At 47.8% G+C, this 16,394-nt stretch overlaps 1 protein-coding gene across 1 annotated transcript in view; it reads right to left on the bottom strand.

Annotated features, from left to right (window-relative positions):
* CACNA1E (calcium voltage-gated channel subunit alpha1 E) overlaps positions 1-16,394 on the bottom strand; it is a 434,559-nt gene that overhangs the window by 70,845 nt on the left and 347,320 nt on the right. Inside the window, exon 24 of the mRNA XM_081010251.1 lies at positions 13,301-13,473. Within this exon, the coding sequence (XP_080866377.1) occupies positions 13,301-13,473 (173 nt within the window). The remainder of the gene's footprint in view (positions 1-13,300; positions 13,474-16,394) is intronic.

The raw sequence follows: 16,394 nt of genomic DNA, 5'->3' as shown, positions 1-16,394 counted from the left end.
AAGTTGCACAGGCAGTAAAATGTAGCTTAGTGGTAAAAGTTCCTAAACTTTTGGTATAGGAACTTGAGAAAGGCTGGTGAAAGCCATGCTGCTGAGCTGGAGCAACCAGATCAGACCTTCTCACATGCTGAATTCTCAGGTAGACTGGGGGGCGGGCGGGGGGCAAAGGCTTGATTACCTGTTTCCTCCCATGGTAAAGGGGAAGTGACATAGCTAAGTCTGGCAGAACAGTTTACTCTATGGTATTAACTCCTTCATGCAATAACCAACTAACAAAGTTGGTTATATGAGGCTGGTAAGCCCAATTTTTCCCACCTCCCACAGAGCATGCACAGTTGTAGTTCCCTCACCCTGAGCAGGAGCAAGGGAGAGGGATTAGGGTTGAGTCAGAGGAAGAACACAATACCATGCCCAGATGGGGATACAATAGACTCAGGGTGCTCAGAAAAAGAAAATATCCAGGAGAGGCAACTCCTATGCAAACCAGAGCATAATGCTGACAAATTAAAATTTAGAGAGAGAAAGAGAGAGAGAATTATGCAAGAGATCTGAGCTTTGTATTTTGAACTAGTTCCGAGCTAATAAAACAAAGAATATGAGGTCCGTCAAAGAACCAAGCCCTCTATCAAGTATCCTTGAAAAGTTGCAGAAGTCCCTGACCTCAACACAAGACATGTGTATGGACAAGAAGATTAATACTCGTATACAAAAAACAAAACAAAAAACCCTTATAAAGTAGGGTTGCAAGCTTTAATTTGTTTAATTGGGAGATTCATTACCTAAACCTTCAGTAGTTAATTGCTGGATGACATATTTAATCTGTTCAAGGTTATGGCCATCCAGCACCCATTTAGACCGGGAGAAGTTTCTTTCGAATACTAAAATTTTAGATCTTTCATAATTAATGGATAAACTATTTTTTATCGGTGGTTGCAAGAACCAATAATCCCTATCTTTAAGTCTGAACAAAATGCTTGTTTAACCTGGAGGTAGGCTGTCTGAATTGTGCATTGCTTTGTAATGATTTGTTGGGTCTCTGGACCGTAATAAAGATTGATTGATTGAAATTTAATCAGTAAGTTTTTATAGCTGAGGGTGTGAGTTAAAGGAACTTTTGAGGCTTTCTTAGTTCTGAGTTGTTAATATAATGAAGGCTGAAAAGTATTTTTCAAAATTTATTTCCTTATTATTGCATTTATATCCTGCCCTTCTTTCATTATGGAACCCAAGGTGGTGTATTTGCACTTCATAAGCAGTGACCATCTGGGCACTTATCAGAGGCCTGCCTGGCTTCAGCAAGATAGTAGTCTCATGCCTTCAGACCATTCTCTGGTAGACGATTCATTCTATCAATAACTGGGATCCAAATAACTACTTTAGGTGGATGCATTAGCTTGGGAATATCCAGTAAGATACATGTTTTTTAATCAAACATAACATTATTATCAAGGACTTAACAATCTCAAAAACTCAGATGCATTAAATACTGTAGATCTTTTTCTTTTTTTTAAAAAAAGAAATTAAAATCTTGAAAGAAAACTCAGCATTACTGAGGAGTTTAAAAAGAAGAATCAGAACTTCAGATTCTCTTGAAGGAAGATGTATAGAACCGATAGGAAAACAGCCAACCTCTTGCCACACATCACTCAGAGCTTTTCTCCTGTAAGCAGAAGGCTTCTTCTGTACGATGCCACAAGGCATCTTGGGAAGGCTGCTCTGTTTCAAAGGTGGCTCACCAGGTGGGATGGAGGACGCCCACTGCAGAAGCTCTCGCCCGAAGCTCCCTTGGGCATGCCCACACATACTGTATTTTTCGCTTCATAAGACACACTTTTTTCCTCCTAAAAAGTAAGGGGAAATGTCTGTGCGTCTGATGGGGCGAATGTGTGGTCGATCGATGGCTTCCTTTCTGGCTCCGCTCCCTTTCCCAGGCCTCCATTGTTGAGTGTTCTGCAGACGGAGGCTGTTTGTTTCCCCAACGACATGTGACTGGCTGATTAGATTATCTGTCTGGAAACCTTTCTTAAAGAAGCTGCAGAACTGTGAGTTGAACCCCATAAAAACAGGATTTTTTTCCCTTTGCAAAGTAAGCTCAACAACTTTCAGCTGATCCTCAAAAAAACCGGGGCTTTTCCCCTTTCCTCCTCTAAAAACTAGGTGCGTCTTATGGCCAGGTGCGTCTTATGGAGCGAAAAATACGGGACTTCCCACAGTATCTGAGATGGCCTGGGAGTCTGATTCAGAGGCTGAACCAGAGGAATCCCAGCCTGCACAGGAGTCCCCGCCTCCAGGGCCGGCTGAGCCGGGGCAGAGGCTTGAATCTGAAGGGCCTGCACCTGTGCTGGGTCCTCAGGAGCAGACACCAGATGTATCCACTCTGGCTCCGGAGGTGATTGAGGACCCATTGCCTGCAGGTGCTCCTCTCCCAGCCCTGTCAGGGGAAGGTGAGCCTCCCCCTGGGTCCAGTAACCTTCCAGACTCTCCTGAGCTGCAGAGGCTCAGGGCAGAGAGGCGGAGGGAACTGGTTTCTCACAGGAGGAGTGCTCGCCTTAAGGCCAGGGGAGGTGGGTCACCTGTGGGCCAGGACCGCCCCTAGCCTCAGAGAAGATAAAGGCCAGTCAGCCCGGTCCCAGGTTGCAGGAGCAACGTCGTTGCAAACCTGTTTCTGCCAGCACCCAGACCTGTTCTTCTGGAGTTCCTGACCACGCCCGGCTTCCTGCTTTGAACCCAGCTTCCCCCTTGGTGGACAGTCTCCAGACCCTCGACCCAGGACCGGACTCTGACCACACCTCTTGGTACCCCCCCCCCCCCGGGTCCAGCACAGTATCTTGAAAAAGGCATGCACTGTGATTCTTAGGAAATGGGCTATATATATTTAAATGCATTTGACCAATTGGGTGAAAAGGCAGGCAAGGCCATCTTAAGCATATCTGGCGCCGTGGTGCAAAGTTCCCTCCGGCGCCCCCTCTTTCCCATAGTTGACCTTTTTTTTAGGGCTGGAGGAGGCAGGCAGCGGCTGGAGGGCAGCTTCTCCAGCGCGGAAGAGGTGGAGGCTGGATGTGGCACCTCCTGGCTCAGCTGGCCGCTTCGTGCCACGGTGGCCACGGCAGGCAGCACACCGAGCAAACGGGCCTGCGCCGAGTGAGCGAGGGTGTGTGCGCCACTCCCGCAAAGCGTCGGCTCAGTTTTTTCCCTTTTAGCTTTCTGGCGCCCTGCAGAATTCAGCGACTGCAGGCTAAAAGGGAAAATACTGAGCCAACGTTCAGCGGGAGCATTGCACGCACCCTGGCGCACTCAGCGCGCTCGTTCAGTGATCCCCGAACTCTCACCTGGCACCCTCCAGAACTTGGTGCCACTAGCCTCAATGGGTAAGACGGGCCTGAAGGCGGGTAATTTGCAGTACAATCCTATCTGTATCCAGGCCTTTGGCCACCTAAGCATCCTATTGCCCTTTGAATGAGTTTGTGGGAGGTGGGTTATTGGTTTGTTTTTTGTTTTGCTATGTACGGTATTTTGTGATCTCGTTTTCTGTTTTTACGCTGTGAACTGCCCTCCGATCTTCAGATGGAGGGTGACATACAAATTTTAAATAATAATAATAGCTATTCAGTTCAGGGCAGGATTTAGGTTTGATGAGGCCCTAAGCTACTGAAGGTCATGCAGCCCTTTATATGTCCAGCTGTCCTTTGTCAACAACAAATTGTCACTGTTTTTTGTGTTGAATATATGCTATATGGTAATTGATGGACCTGATAGGTATCTAAAGCCATTTGCACATAACGAAATATGTATTTTATCAAAGTAATTGTTGAACTGAAATAGTAGGTAAGTAGGTGCAGGATTGCAGCATTAATCAATTAAGATCACCTAAGAATAGTTATGAAAATGCTTATACTGAGCAAGCACAGTGGGAAACCAATAACCATACTGCCTATGCATGTGTCGCCATTTTTGCATTATTATTTGCCAGGGTCTTTTGTTCAAGTGCTTCCCTCCAGATACCCTTCCCAGCCACTCGGGGGCTGCTTCTCTACAAGCTGCTCCTCCCTAGGCAGAAGAATGCTTAAATTGATCCCGACCCCGTGGGCAGGGCCCCGTCAGAATGGCACTTTACCCTGGAATCAGCGCCATGCCAGGAGGGAACTGGCTTTTATCAAGAGATTATTAACATTAAACTGCAGCAATACGCTCTCCCGGCGTTTTCAGTGTACTTTTAAGATTGCATTCCTGAGTGGTAACAGCTAGTTTCAGATCTAGCACTGTACAATGTATAATTAGAATTATAATTAATGCTATTTTACCCCCATTGTGCATTACACTTATCAGTGCCTGGTGTCACCCGCTGCTTTTACTGCTCAAGTGACCTCGGCTTGCAAGGTTCATCTGTAACTTTTCCCCAGTTTTCTTCCTCCACATTCACATTCTTCATCCTTTCCAGCATTCATCACGGCAATTCTCACCTCCAGGTGATCCTAAATAGAAAAGGCCTCCCTACACATCTGTGGGACACTTTTCTGTTTCACCACCTGTCCAGGAGTAAAAAAACCATTTACCTTACACACAACTTGCTTTCCGGATGACAACCAGGTCCTAACTCTCCTTCCCTGCCTTCTTCCAGAACTACCGTATTTTTTGCTCCATAAGATGCACTTTTTCCCTAGTAAAAAGTAAGGGGAAATGTGTGTGCATCTTATGGAGTGAATGCAGGCTGCCCTTACGGAGCCCCTTCTGTCCCTCATCCTGCTTCACTGGGAAGCCAACAGACCAAGAGGTGCTGCGCAGCTCTCACTCTTGCTCTGCTGGGTTCAGCGATAGCTGTGCAGCTTGCTCTGGCTTTTCAGGAAGGTGGGAGAAAAGACAGAGGTCAGCCCATCAGTCCCTTCTCCCACCTCCCGGAAAAGCCAGCAAGATCCACGCCGTGTGAGAGTGTCTGCGGCTCTTGCTGGCTTTTCTTGTTTCCCCCCTCTTAAAACTAGTTGCGTCTTATGGTCAGGTGCGTCTTCTAGAGCGAAAAATACGGTAATTTTTCTGTAAAAAGATTTGTTGGCCAAAGACTTTTTTCTCTAGGCACAATCATTAGAGAATTCTCCTACACAGGGGTGGGGAGAAGGTAGATTGGGATCTACAGTGGTACCTCGGGTTACAGACGCTTCAGGTTACAGACTTGGCTAACCCAGAAATAGTACCTTGGGTTAAGAACTTTGCTTCAGGATGAGAACAGAAATTGCTTGGCAGTGGCAGCGGGAGGCCCCATTTGCTAAAGTGGGGCTTCAGGTTAAGAATAGTTTCAGGTTAAGAATGGACCTCCAGAATGAATTAAGTTCTTAACCTGAGGTACCACTGTACTGGAAGATCTCTAGGTCCTTTGAAATACAATGCACAACCGCTATGGTTATGAGCTATCCGCACATCAACTTAAACTGGGGTAGTTACATAATACAGCGAGACAGCCCCAGCGATATTTTTAGCCTGGCTTATAACGTCTCTTGATTGAAGTTGGTTGCAGCTTCGATTGCAGAGCCTGCTATATTGATTGGTCTCAGAGGAAAGTGCAAATTTCTGCTTAGCCTCCTCTCCAGATCACACTGTGACCTGGATATGTTTTATATTATGGTTTATTTATATACTGCTTTTTGGCCCAGAGGTACCCAAAGCGGTGAACATAATACTGATGCAAAAGGAAAATACTACAGAAGCACAACTGAATAAAACCAATCAAAGCAGTAGCCATCCACTCAATGCTGAACAGAGCAGATAAAAAGAGGTGAACCATTCTTTGGCAAGACGCCTAAGACAGGTGGGGCATCTATTCCCTGCCCTATGCAAAAATGCATGAGGACTCCTGCAAATCTGCCCTGCTCTCTGGAAAAGTCCCTTTGGATTTAAAGGCACACAACTTTTAAGTGCCAGTGGGTTTTGCTGATATTGTAATTAATCCCTACTAATAATAATACTTTATGGGATGCGGGTGGTGCTGTGGGTTAAACCACAGAGCCTAGGACTTGCCGATCAGAAGGTCGGCGGTTCGAATCCCTGCAACGGGGTGAGCTCCCATTGCTCGGTCCCAGCTCCTGCTAACCTAGCAGTCCGAAAGCACCTCAAAGTGCAAGTAGATCAATAGATACCACTCCGGCGGGAAGCTAAACGACGTTTCCGTGTACTACTCTGGTTTGCCAGAAGCAGCTTAGTCATGCTGGCCACATGACCCGGAAGCTGTACGCCGGCTCCCTCGGCCAATAAAGCCAGATGAGCGCCGCAACCCCAGAGTCAGTCACGACTGGACCTAATGGTCAGGGGTCCCTTTACCTTTTTAATAATACTTTATTATTTATACCCTGCCCATCCGGCTGGGTTTCCCCAGCCACTCTGGGCGGCTTCCAAACGAATATTAAAAACAATACAGCGTCAGACATTAAAAACTTCCCTAAACAGGACTGTCTTCAGATGTCTTTTAAAGATAAGATAGCTGCTTATTTCCTTCACATCTGAAGGGAGGGTGATCCACAGGGCGGGCACCACTACCAAGAAGGCCCTCTGCCTGGTTCCCTGTAACCTCACTTCTCGCAGTGAGGGAACCGCCAAAAGGCCCTTGGAGCTGGACCTCAGTGTCTGGGCTGGATGATGGGGATGGAGACGCTCCTTCAGGTTTACAGGACCGAGGCCGTTTAGGACTTTAAAGGTCAGCACCAACACTTTGAATTGTGCCCGGAAACGTACAGGGAGCCAGTGATAGCGCTTATCTCTTTATAAGCTCCAGGACAACCAAGTTTTTCAAGGATCCCTTCATCCACCTTCTCTGCTGCCTGTTGTGGGATGAAACAAGGGGGCAGCCCTAAACACCCATTTTAACAGACTAGTTCTTCTGGCTGCAGCAGTCATAAGGGAAAGACGGACATTGAGGCAGGAGGAGCTGCTGTCACTGTGAGCTTTCTAAAGAAACAGGCAACATCTCTGGGCAATAAGCCAGCAAACTTCAGTCGCACGTGCTAGACAGCTTGACAGCACGCATAGAATAAAAAACAAACAAAAGTGTATTCAGATATGGAAACAGCTTTTCAGGAGTGCTCCTGTGTCTTTAAATTATAAAATGAGAAGCAACTATTACAAATTTCCAGTGAATTTCCAGTGCAGCCTTTGTGGAAAAATTGCCTTATTGTCTAGCTTGACTCACAATGTTTCTCCAAATACTTAACCTAAAAAAGGCCTCCCTGCAATTTCATCTCTATTCTTTATAGCAACGGAGAACAAAAATGATCTGTCTTCTTAATGGCGGCTTTTAAACAACATCGGAAGATGAGCTACAAGCTCAAAACCCAGCTTAGGTATCGGGAAGAGTGGGAAGAAGAGCAAGGTGTCATCTTTGCTCTAGATTTTGCGGAGTTCAAAACTCCTGGGGGCAGGGAGGTCTCCTCCCCTGGGTTTCAGCTCACAGAGTTACTCTGGCTTACAACTTCCAGTCGCCTCCGTTCCGTTCACAAAAAGGAGCAAGATAAAAGAGAAAATAATTGCCTTCCATTTGTTTTGGATGTGTGCTGGTTTCTGTGTACGGAAATAGAGCGGGAATGACTGGCTGTGGTGTTAAATCCAATTGCCGTCCCACCCACTGCAACAAACCAATAATTTGAAAGCAACGCATAAAACAACTGACAATTTGCTGTCCATTAACAGTACCCAAACTCTGCGGCCTGAAGCAGACACATAATGAAGGCCTAACCAAATGCTATAGCAAAGGCGGGGAACCTGTGGCTCTCCAGCAAGCAGGGTCTAATCTAATGGCCAGGGATGGGGAGCACTGTCATTCAGCACCATCTGCAGGGCCAAAGGTTCTCCAACCCTGTGCTACACGACAGGACCAATATTGGATCTCTCTGTATCAGGCCCTCCAAGTGTCCCTATTTTCCAGGGATGTCCCGGTTTCTGATTTCATCCCCAAATTTCCCACTTTTCCTTAGGATGTCCCTATTTTCATTGGAGAAATGTTGGAGGGCACTAAGTTATGCGACCCCCGAGCCCCCTGAAGGAAATCCTGTGTAGGAAATGCTTTTTTAAAAAAAGTATGTAATGTTTTATTATGTCTTTATGTACCGTATTTTTTGCTCCATAAGATGCACTTTTTTCCTCCTGAAAAGTAAGGGGAAACATCTGTGTGTCTTATGGAGCGAATGCACTGGACGGCAGAAGGGATCCCTTGGCTGCTGCTACAGTCGCGAGCTGAGGGATGCCTCCGCAGCCGGAGCCATGGGTCCTGTCCGTCGCTCGCTGTAAAGCAAGCAGAGCAATAGCCGCTGACATGCTCTGTGCAGCTCTCAAGAGCTGTGGAGAGCGTGTCAGAGGCTCTTGCTCTGCTGGCTTTACAGCGAGGCAGGAGGAGGGACGGACAGGAGCCATGACTCCCATCCACCCCAGCAAAGCACCTGTCCCGGTGTCTCCTCCTCCTCTTGCTCCGGCGTCACATCACTTTAGGAGGGATGGGCAAGCAAAGTGAGAGCTGTGCAAAGCAGGACAGAAGCCATGTAAGCGTCTCTCGCTTTGCTTGCTTTAAAGCAAGAAAAGCGAGAGCTGCTTACACGCTCTGTGCAGAATATTTTTTTTTCTTGTTTTCCTCCTCTAAAAACTAGGTGCGTCTTATTGTCAGGCGCGTCTTATGGAGCGAAAAATACGGTATTTTGTTTTTTATTGGGTTTTATAAACAAGAATAATGTTACACAAATAAGTATACCAAGGTTTCTCATGTCATTTGTGTATCACAAAAACAGCATAATAAATGTGGAAAAATATCTACAACATGTTTCATTGTTGGTGGCCAATGTGTAAGTTCTTGGTTCATGAATTGACTTAAACCAGGGTTTGTCAACCTGGTCCCTACTGCCCATTAGTGGGCGTTTCAGGATTCTAGGTGGGCGGTAGGGTGTTCTATGGCACAAGCTGAATCCTCCTTCCATCGAGCACTGGTGGGTGGTAAGGAAATTTTACCATCAAGAAAGATGCATTAGTGGGCGGTAGGTATAAAAAGGTTGACTACCTCTGGTTTAAACTATTAGGAAGAGACAAGAGGGGGAGAGGGAATGGTGACTGGGGTGGGGTCAGGTGGTTATGCATCTATTCTTCTACTTAGTGTATGTGTGTGGTTTTATATCAGCATTACTTGTGTGGGTTCTCTTACTATTCACTTGTTGTATTTCCTTGGTGGTGAGAGGGGTTGGGGGTGGCCTAGGGTGTGGCTGGTTGTCTTTGGTTGGCTGTAGTGAGATTTGTTTTGTATGTGAGGGGGGTATGTATGTGTGTGTGTTTTTAGATCAGGTTAGCCAGATTAATTCATATGCTGTTGGAGGATTCTTGTTCTTGTCTTGTTGGGCTGTGTATGTGATAAAGGGGAGCCATCCCACGGTGAAGGCGTCTTCTTCTATTTGTCCCCATGCCAGTTTCAGTTTATTGGTCAGTTTTTCTAATAAGGCTGTTTCCCATACTCTTTGATACCATTGGTCCATGCTTACTCCTGACAAGTCTCTCCAGTGTCTGGCTATGATGTTTCTGCCTGCTGAGACTAGGTGGATTATGAGCTCTTTATGATGTGAGTGGGCATTATTATCTTGGAAGACGTTTAGTAGGGCCAGTTCTGGGGTGACTTCTAATACTTGTTCAGTTATTTTGCATATTTCTTGTATGATTGATTCCAGAAGAGTTGGATTTTGGGACATTCCCACCATATGTGCCTGTTTTTATGTATGTTGGAAGCTGCCCAGAGTGGCTGGGGCAACCCAGCAAGATGTGTGGGGTATAAATAGTAAAATTATCATTAGGGAATGGGATGTCCCTATTTTCACTGGAGAAATGTCACAGGGTATGCCATAGTGTTGACAAAAAAACACTGTTAATTTTCAGAACTTTGGCTCTAAAATTACTAACCAGGTGGGCAAAAGCTGTCATATTATATGCAAACACAATAACTGCTCCCAATAATTACAAGAATATGTTTTCTTCCATAAAGGCCAAAGTGCCGTTCCTGAAAGGAGTCTATCAACCAGTCTACCTTCAAGCTGATCCTTTTATCCAATGGTCATGCTAGTAAATAATGATTCAAAGATCCTTTAGCATCTGCAGCACAGACACAAAGTCATTCCTCATCTGGTTCCTCCTTTCCCAAGCATCTTTGAGACTAATAGTTACCTGCATATCTCAGTACGGTGGCTTTGAAAATTCTGGGTATGAAGGTTTGTGAAAAATTGCAGGAGTTGGACATTTAAAAATCTTTTACAAGGACTACTTGAAGTAAGATGCTGTTACAAGGCTGATATTGGCTGAACAATTCTCGAGTGTTAATGACCGCTCCCCGCTTAAAACGGGGGGCGCCCTTTGCGTGGATGCACGCAGCCCCTGGATCTGCAGCAGCTCCATCAGCATAGGCTTGGCTTTGCCTTCCCTCAGGTGGGATACCTGGAGGTCTCCGCCTACCTCAGTCAGTTGTCCAATCCCACCCGGGGGAAGCGTTGCCAAGGAGACCAGGCCAGGTAGGGGAGGGATTACCTGCCCACACAATAGAGGGAGGATCTTACCTGGGAATCCTCACTTGGCTCCAGAGCTTCTCCCACTCTACCCACCCTCAGTTAATGTCTTATTTTGCAGGTTAACTTTCCTTCACAGGTTTTGCAGGTTAACTTTTCTTCACAGGTATGCGGGCGCTGCTACGTTAAGGTCGCTGTTAAAGGGCCGGAAAGGAATTTCCCTGCATTGGCAGGTTTCGCCTTTCCCGTAGCAAAACGTCACAACTTTGGCGGTATCAGGCCTTGGGCGGAATCCTTTAGTCCTCCATCTTCCTCTTTGTGGCGGCGATACCAGGGTTCCCCGTTAAAGGGGTTTCTGAAGGGAGGCTTTGACTGTACGCTGAAAGGTCATCATTGCTCTCCCCTGCGGCGGCGGCGTAACGGGGGCGGCTATCTCTGCTTGAACATATGTTCTCCAGAGCCGGCCCATCCCCCACACAAACACTGGATAACCCTGATGCTCCCTAGGTCCCCGGCTGGGGACCGGGGACGGAGAACGCCCAATGCCTGAGCCAAGGTCTACCCACATTTGAAATTTAATAAAGTTGTGGCCAATTTAATCCCATAGCACGTTGTCTTGAGTCGTTATTCCACATAACGGGGGGGACCGCTCGGGATCTGGGGACTCCGCCTGTCCACGTAATGGAAGTGTGGGTTTTGTTTTGTTTTTGGCACAGAAAGCATCATATTTCATATGTGGTCCCCAGAAAGCATGAATCGGAATCAGAGCCTGCCCTATAATGAGTTCTCTGAATAAGTCTGAAGGGCAGTTACAAAGCACTTTCTGATAGCCCTGACTGCACAAAGCACTTTTCTCGAATGAAAAACAAGTCTATGTGAATGGATAGCAACATAACAGACATAAGCAAACCAGGTTCTTCCATTCAAGTCATGTTTCCCTCACGCCGTATTCCCCCAAAGAGAAACAAAAAGTATAATTACCCCAAAGCATTCCTGTAAGGGCCAGGATGTACAGTCAAAAGCCAGATCGATAGACAGATGGAAAGAAAACAGAAAAGATCAGGAAATGGGCCATCACCAGAGAGCAAAGGAACAAGGAGGAGACTGTTGGAAGAAGATTTGCATCTGAAAAGAGGAAAAATCCCATCTCCCAGCCTTGCTATCCTGACATTCCACTCCTTCTGCCATCCCAGAACCCTCCCTTTTCCCCCCTTGCCTTGATTCCATTTGCCAACATTACTTTCCCTCCCTAGAATTAAGAGCACACCTAAAAATGTGAAGAGTGAACACATCAAACATACACTTGCAAACACATGTATCATACAGTTAGACTCATAAGGGCTGGCTGGCTGGCTGGCTGGCTGCAGCTCCCTGATCTTCAAAGCAGCTGCCTGGCAGCTAATTAGCAAAAACACAAAACACTAATCATGAGCCCTAAGGGATAGATATGCAATGGCGCTTTGTATGTTTCCAGATGGAGGATGATTTTGGGCAAGCTGATGCAACCGGAATACAAGGAAGCCCAGTAGTAAGTGCCCTGATCAACCAGTGGTTCAGACTGCAGGCACTGGCAGCATGGACCAAACATAGCATTGCATTGCTCATAATGGACAGAAAAGGGACTGCGGGGTGAGGAGGAGAATTTGGAGAAGGAGAATGTGGGCCTAAGGGCTTCAGCACTGCTGCTATGCTCCAAATTGCCCTTTCCTGAAATGGCTATTCTTTACAAACCAAACCAAAGCAACCCAACACCCTAGTGTTTTGTTACATATACAGTGGAATGAAGATATGTGTCCTCACTACAGACCCAAACTAGCTTGTTTTCAACCAAGTTATCCAAAGTGCTGTGTTTCTAGAGGGCCAGGTAGGGATCCTAATGCAGGACTCAGAGCTCTCAGAAAGCTCCATTCCTTTGGGGTTCTTCCTTAGCTCAGTTGGTGGAGCGCGAGACACTTAATCTCAGGGTTGTGGGTTTGAGCCCCACGCTGGGCAAAAAGATTACAGGGGACTAGATGACCCCCGTGGTCGCTTCTGACTCTACGATTCTATGTAACATGTAGTTTTAAGTTTGTCGTGTACATGTGCCCCAAGAAAAAGAACCGGCTGAATAAATAAAAAAGTACTTGTAGGGTTTTCAGGACGGAGTCTTACCTGCTTGGCCAATGAAGCCAAAATCATAAACATGTTGATATTGAATCAATGGAATATATTTCCAAATTTGAAAGTGCAATATATATGTCAACTGGGCACTCTTAGAAGGGATAGCTTTCTTGTGTTGTAGGGTGAATGCCAAGCTGATTCATGAGTTGGGTTGGGTAGGGGATGTATGGATAGATGGATAGATGACTGAGAGAATGGAAGGGGGTGAGGGATGTTAGCTTTCCTGCTCCATGATTGCAGTCATGGGATTGCATGAACATGAGGCCCAGCTTATGTATGTCTGGCTGCTCATTTCTTTATTCCTATTGCACATGTTCTAGGGGCGAAACCACAACAATCTGGGGGCAGCCGGGGGCAGCCCTTCACTTTCCAGATTGCATTTTTTGTTTGTCATTTCCTCCCCTCCCGCCTTCCTGCAATGTCCTTGCATCATTGCAAACACCCCCCATCTCACAAATAAATCTCAAGCAGGTGACAGAGGCAAAGGCATTCACTGGATTGACAGAGCATAGATACCAACCTGGGGAGTGTCTGAGCCAGAGTTTCACTGGCAGCACAGCCCTGGACTGCGCAAGAGCTATTGGAAAGGTGACAGTCTGAACGCTAACAGGGAAAGCTCTAGAAGTGCAGGCACTTACGCCAAGGCAAAGGCCATCAGGGCTCCGACCACCACAATGAAGTCCAGGATGTTCCAGAGATCTCGGAAATAGGAGCCGTCTTGCAGGATTAATCCCTGATCTATCATCTGCAGAAAAGGTAGAAGCAACTTAGTCATAAAGTCATTGGAATGGGAAAGTGCCACTTTTGTAAACTAAATGTTTTTTGTAAACACGACGGTTTCTGCATCTGATCAGTAAAATTGAAGATAGTTGTATTGTTTTTCCAAGTGAGGTCTTCACTAAAGTAAACTCCCAGGAATTTAAAGGAAGAGACTCTTTCCACACAACCCAGCCCCGAAATACAATGGGGCTAGTTCCCCTCTCTTCCTCCGAAAGTCCAACACCACCTCCTTTGTCTTGCTAATATTTAGGTGCAAGTTATTCTCTAGGCACCATGTAGATACTTTTTGAACCTCCCCCCTGTACGCTGATTCATCTCCACCTGTAATTCGACCCATTATGGCAGTATCATCTGCAAACTTAATAACTGCACTAGATGGATCAGATGAAATACAGTCATATGTATATGTTATGTACTGAGTTGAATAGGATCCAAACTGTAGCAGTCTGATTGGTCCTAGAACAATAGGATCCAAAAGGCAGCAGTCTGATTGGTCCTAGAACAATAGGATTCAGAATGCAGCAGTCTGATTGGTCCTAGAACAATGCAGCAGTATGATTGGTTGGCAGGAACCACCCAATCCTGCTCCAGATAGAAGTGAATCCACAACCTGATTGGCTTACAGTAGAATTCCAGAATTAGCCAATCATGTGCAGCCCATTGTGTAAATAATGTATATAAAGCAGATACTGTGAGGGGACAATTATTCATTCCTCCTCACCACTATGAGCTGAATAAAGAGCATGAAATCACTTTGCGACTCTGAGTATATTTCACTGGCGACGAAGGTGGGATCCCGCTGAGCTGACTGCCACACACAGCACCGCAGCACCGCCAACTGCCGCACCGCTGCCTCGCACCGTGTATCCAGGCTTCAGCTCCGGGGCACAAGGAACTCAGAATGGCAGCCAACAGCAGCTTCTCGCCATTCAACCCAGCATCTGGAGACTGGGAAGCGTACGCCTCCCATTTCACCTTCCTCCTAGAAGCCAAAGGGGTCACCGACGAAGAAGACGCCAAGAAGAGGGCGATATTCTTCAGCGTCTGCGGAGAGGAGACGTTTGAAATCGCCCGGGCTCTCCTTGCGCCTGAAGACGTCGCTACTGTTCCATACAAAACAATAATGGAACAGCTGAAGGGGCACTTTTCGCCGCAGCCCTCAGTGGTGGCTCGTCGAAATGCCTTCTACGCAAAGCGGCAAGCCCCTGGGGAAACCATAACTGGGTTTGTGACCTCTCTCCGCCAAGCCGCCCGGTTCTGCAACTTCTCAGAGCTGGAGAACATGCTTCGTGACCGCCTCGTCGGTGGCCTGAAGGATGAGAAGCTGCAACGACGCCTCTACGCTAAGAAGGACCTAACGTTCCAGGTCGCTCTGGAGGAGGCCCTGGCAACAGAAGCTGCCGAGAGGTCGACCCAAGAGGCACGGCCGAGCCTGCCATCCCAACCGAGGGTCCACCATGAAGACCTCACCGACGACTCAGGATCCGACAGGGAGGAGGTGCACCGAGTACAGCAGCGCACTCAAGCAGCGCACAGACCACAGCTGCCTCGACGAGAAGGAGGGAACTGCGCAAGCTGCGGGGAGAGTCACGAGAGGAGGACCTGCCGTTTCCGCAACGCAGAGTGCAGGCAGTGCAGAAAATCGGGACACATCGCCCGGGTGTGTCGGGCTCGGCCCACCCGACACCAGGCATCAGATGACCAATCCAAGAGCCCCAGGTCCCGGGGCCCAACGCACCAAGGCAACTCGACGGAGCTCACGGACTTCCAGGTATACCAGTTGCCCCACCCCAACGTAGAGAAAATTTATGTAGAGGTACAGATAGAGGGGGCCCCATGCCGCATGGAGCTTGACACGGGTTCAACTCTATCCATAATCTCGGCAAGGACCTTAAGGAAACTGTGTCCCACTGGGGGTCCCAAACTCAGGCCGGCCCCATTCACCCTCCGGGACTTCCAGAAACGTAAGGTCCCCACAATGGGGGTGGGGACCTTCAGGGTGCAATACCGAGGGCGGACGCGGCAACTGGACTTGCTTGTGGTCAAGGGCCCCTACATTAGCTTACTGGGATTGGCATGGTTTGGACCACTGGGGCTAGCTGTCACCGGGGTGAACCACACTAGCTTACAAGTGGACGTGGACGCCATATGCAAGGAATTTCCAGGGGTTTTCGATGGGAAATTGGGACAGTATACGGGCCCCCCCATTGCGCTACAGCTTGACCCCGCAGTACGACCGGTCAGGCTCAAGGCCCGCCGGGTCCCGTTCGCCTTGAAACCCCGTATAGACGAGGAATTGGACCGACTCGTAGAGCAAGGAGTGCTGGAGCCGGTGCCTAATGCTCCCTGGGAAACCCCAATCGTCACACCCGTCAAGCCTAATGGTTCGGTCCGCATCTGCGCAGACTACAAATGTACCATAAACAAGGCCCTCACGGCCCACGCATACCCAGTGCCAGTGGTCAGCCATGTCCTTGCCACCCTGGCTGGGTCGAAAATTTTTGGCAAGCTGGACTTGGCCCAAGCATATCAACAGCTGCCAGTAGATGAGGCCACAGCAGAGGCACAGACGATTGTGACGCACAGAGGAGCGTTCAGGGTAAAGCGGCTGCAATTCGGTGTCAGCGTGGCACCAGGCATATTCCAGAATATAATGGACTCTCTCCTTAAAGGGATTCCTGGCGTCACCCCCTTCTTCGATGATGTGTTGATTGCCGGCCCCACACCAGAGGAGTTTGAGGACCGCCTCCGCACCGTTCTGCACCGTTTCCAGACGGCGGGTCTCAAGGTGAAGCGGGAAAAATGTCTACTAGGAGTGCCTCAGGTGGACTTTCTGGGATTTATGGTGGACGCAGAAGGGGTCCACCCGACTGGGGACAAGGTACGGGCCATTTGTGATGCCCCAGCGCCCAAGAGCAAGACTGAACTTCAGGCCTTCTTGGGACTATTGAA

The sequence above is a fragment of the Podarcis pityusensis genome, assembly GCF_964106645.2.
Source record: "Podarcis pityusensis genome assembly, chromosome: 6".
NCBI lineage: Eukaryota > Metazoa > Chordata > Lepidosauria > Squamata > Lacertidae > Podarcis > Podarcis pityusensis.
The sequence above is the reverse complement of the archived record's forward strand: the minus strand, read 5'-3'. Positions and strand labels throughout refer to the sequence as shown.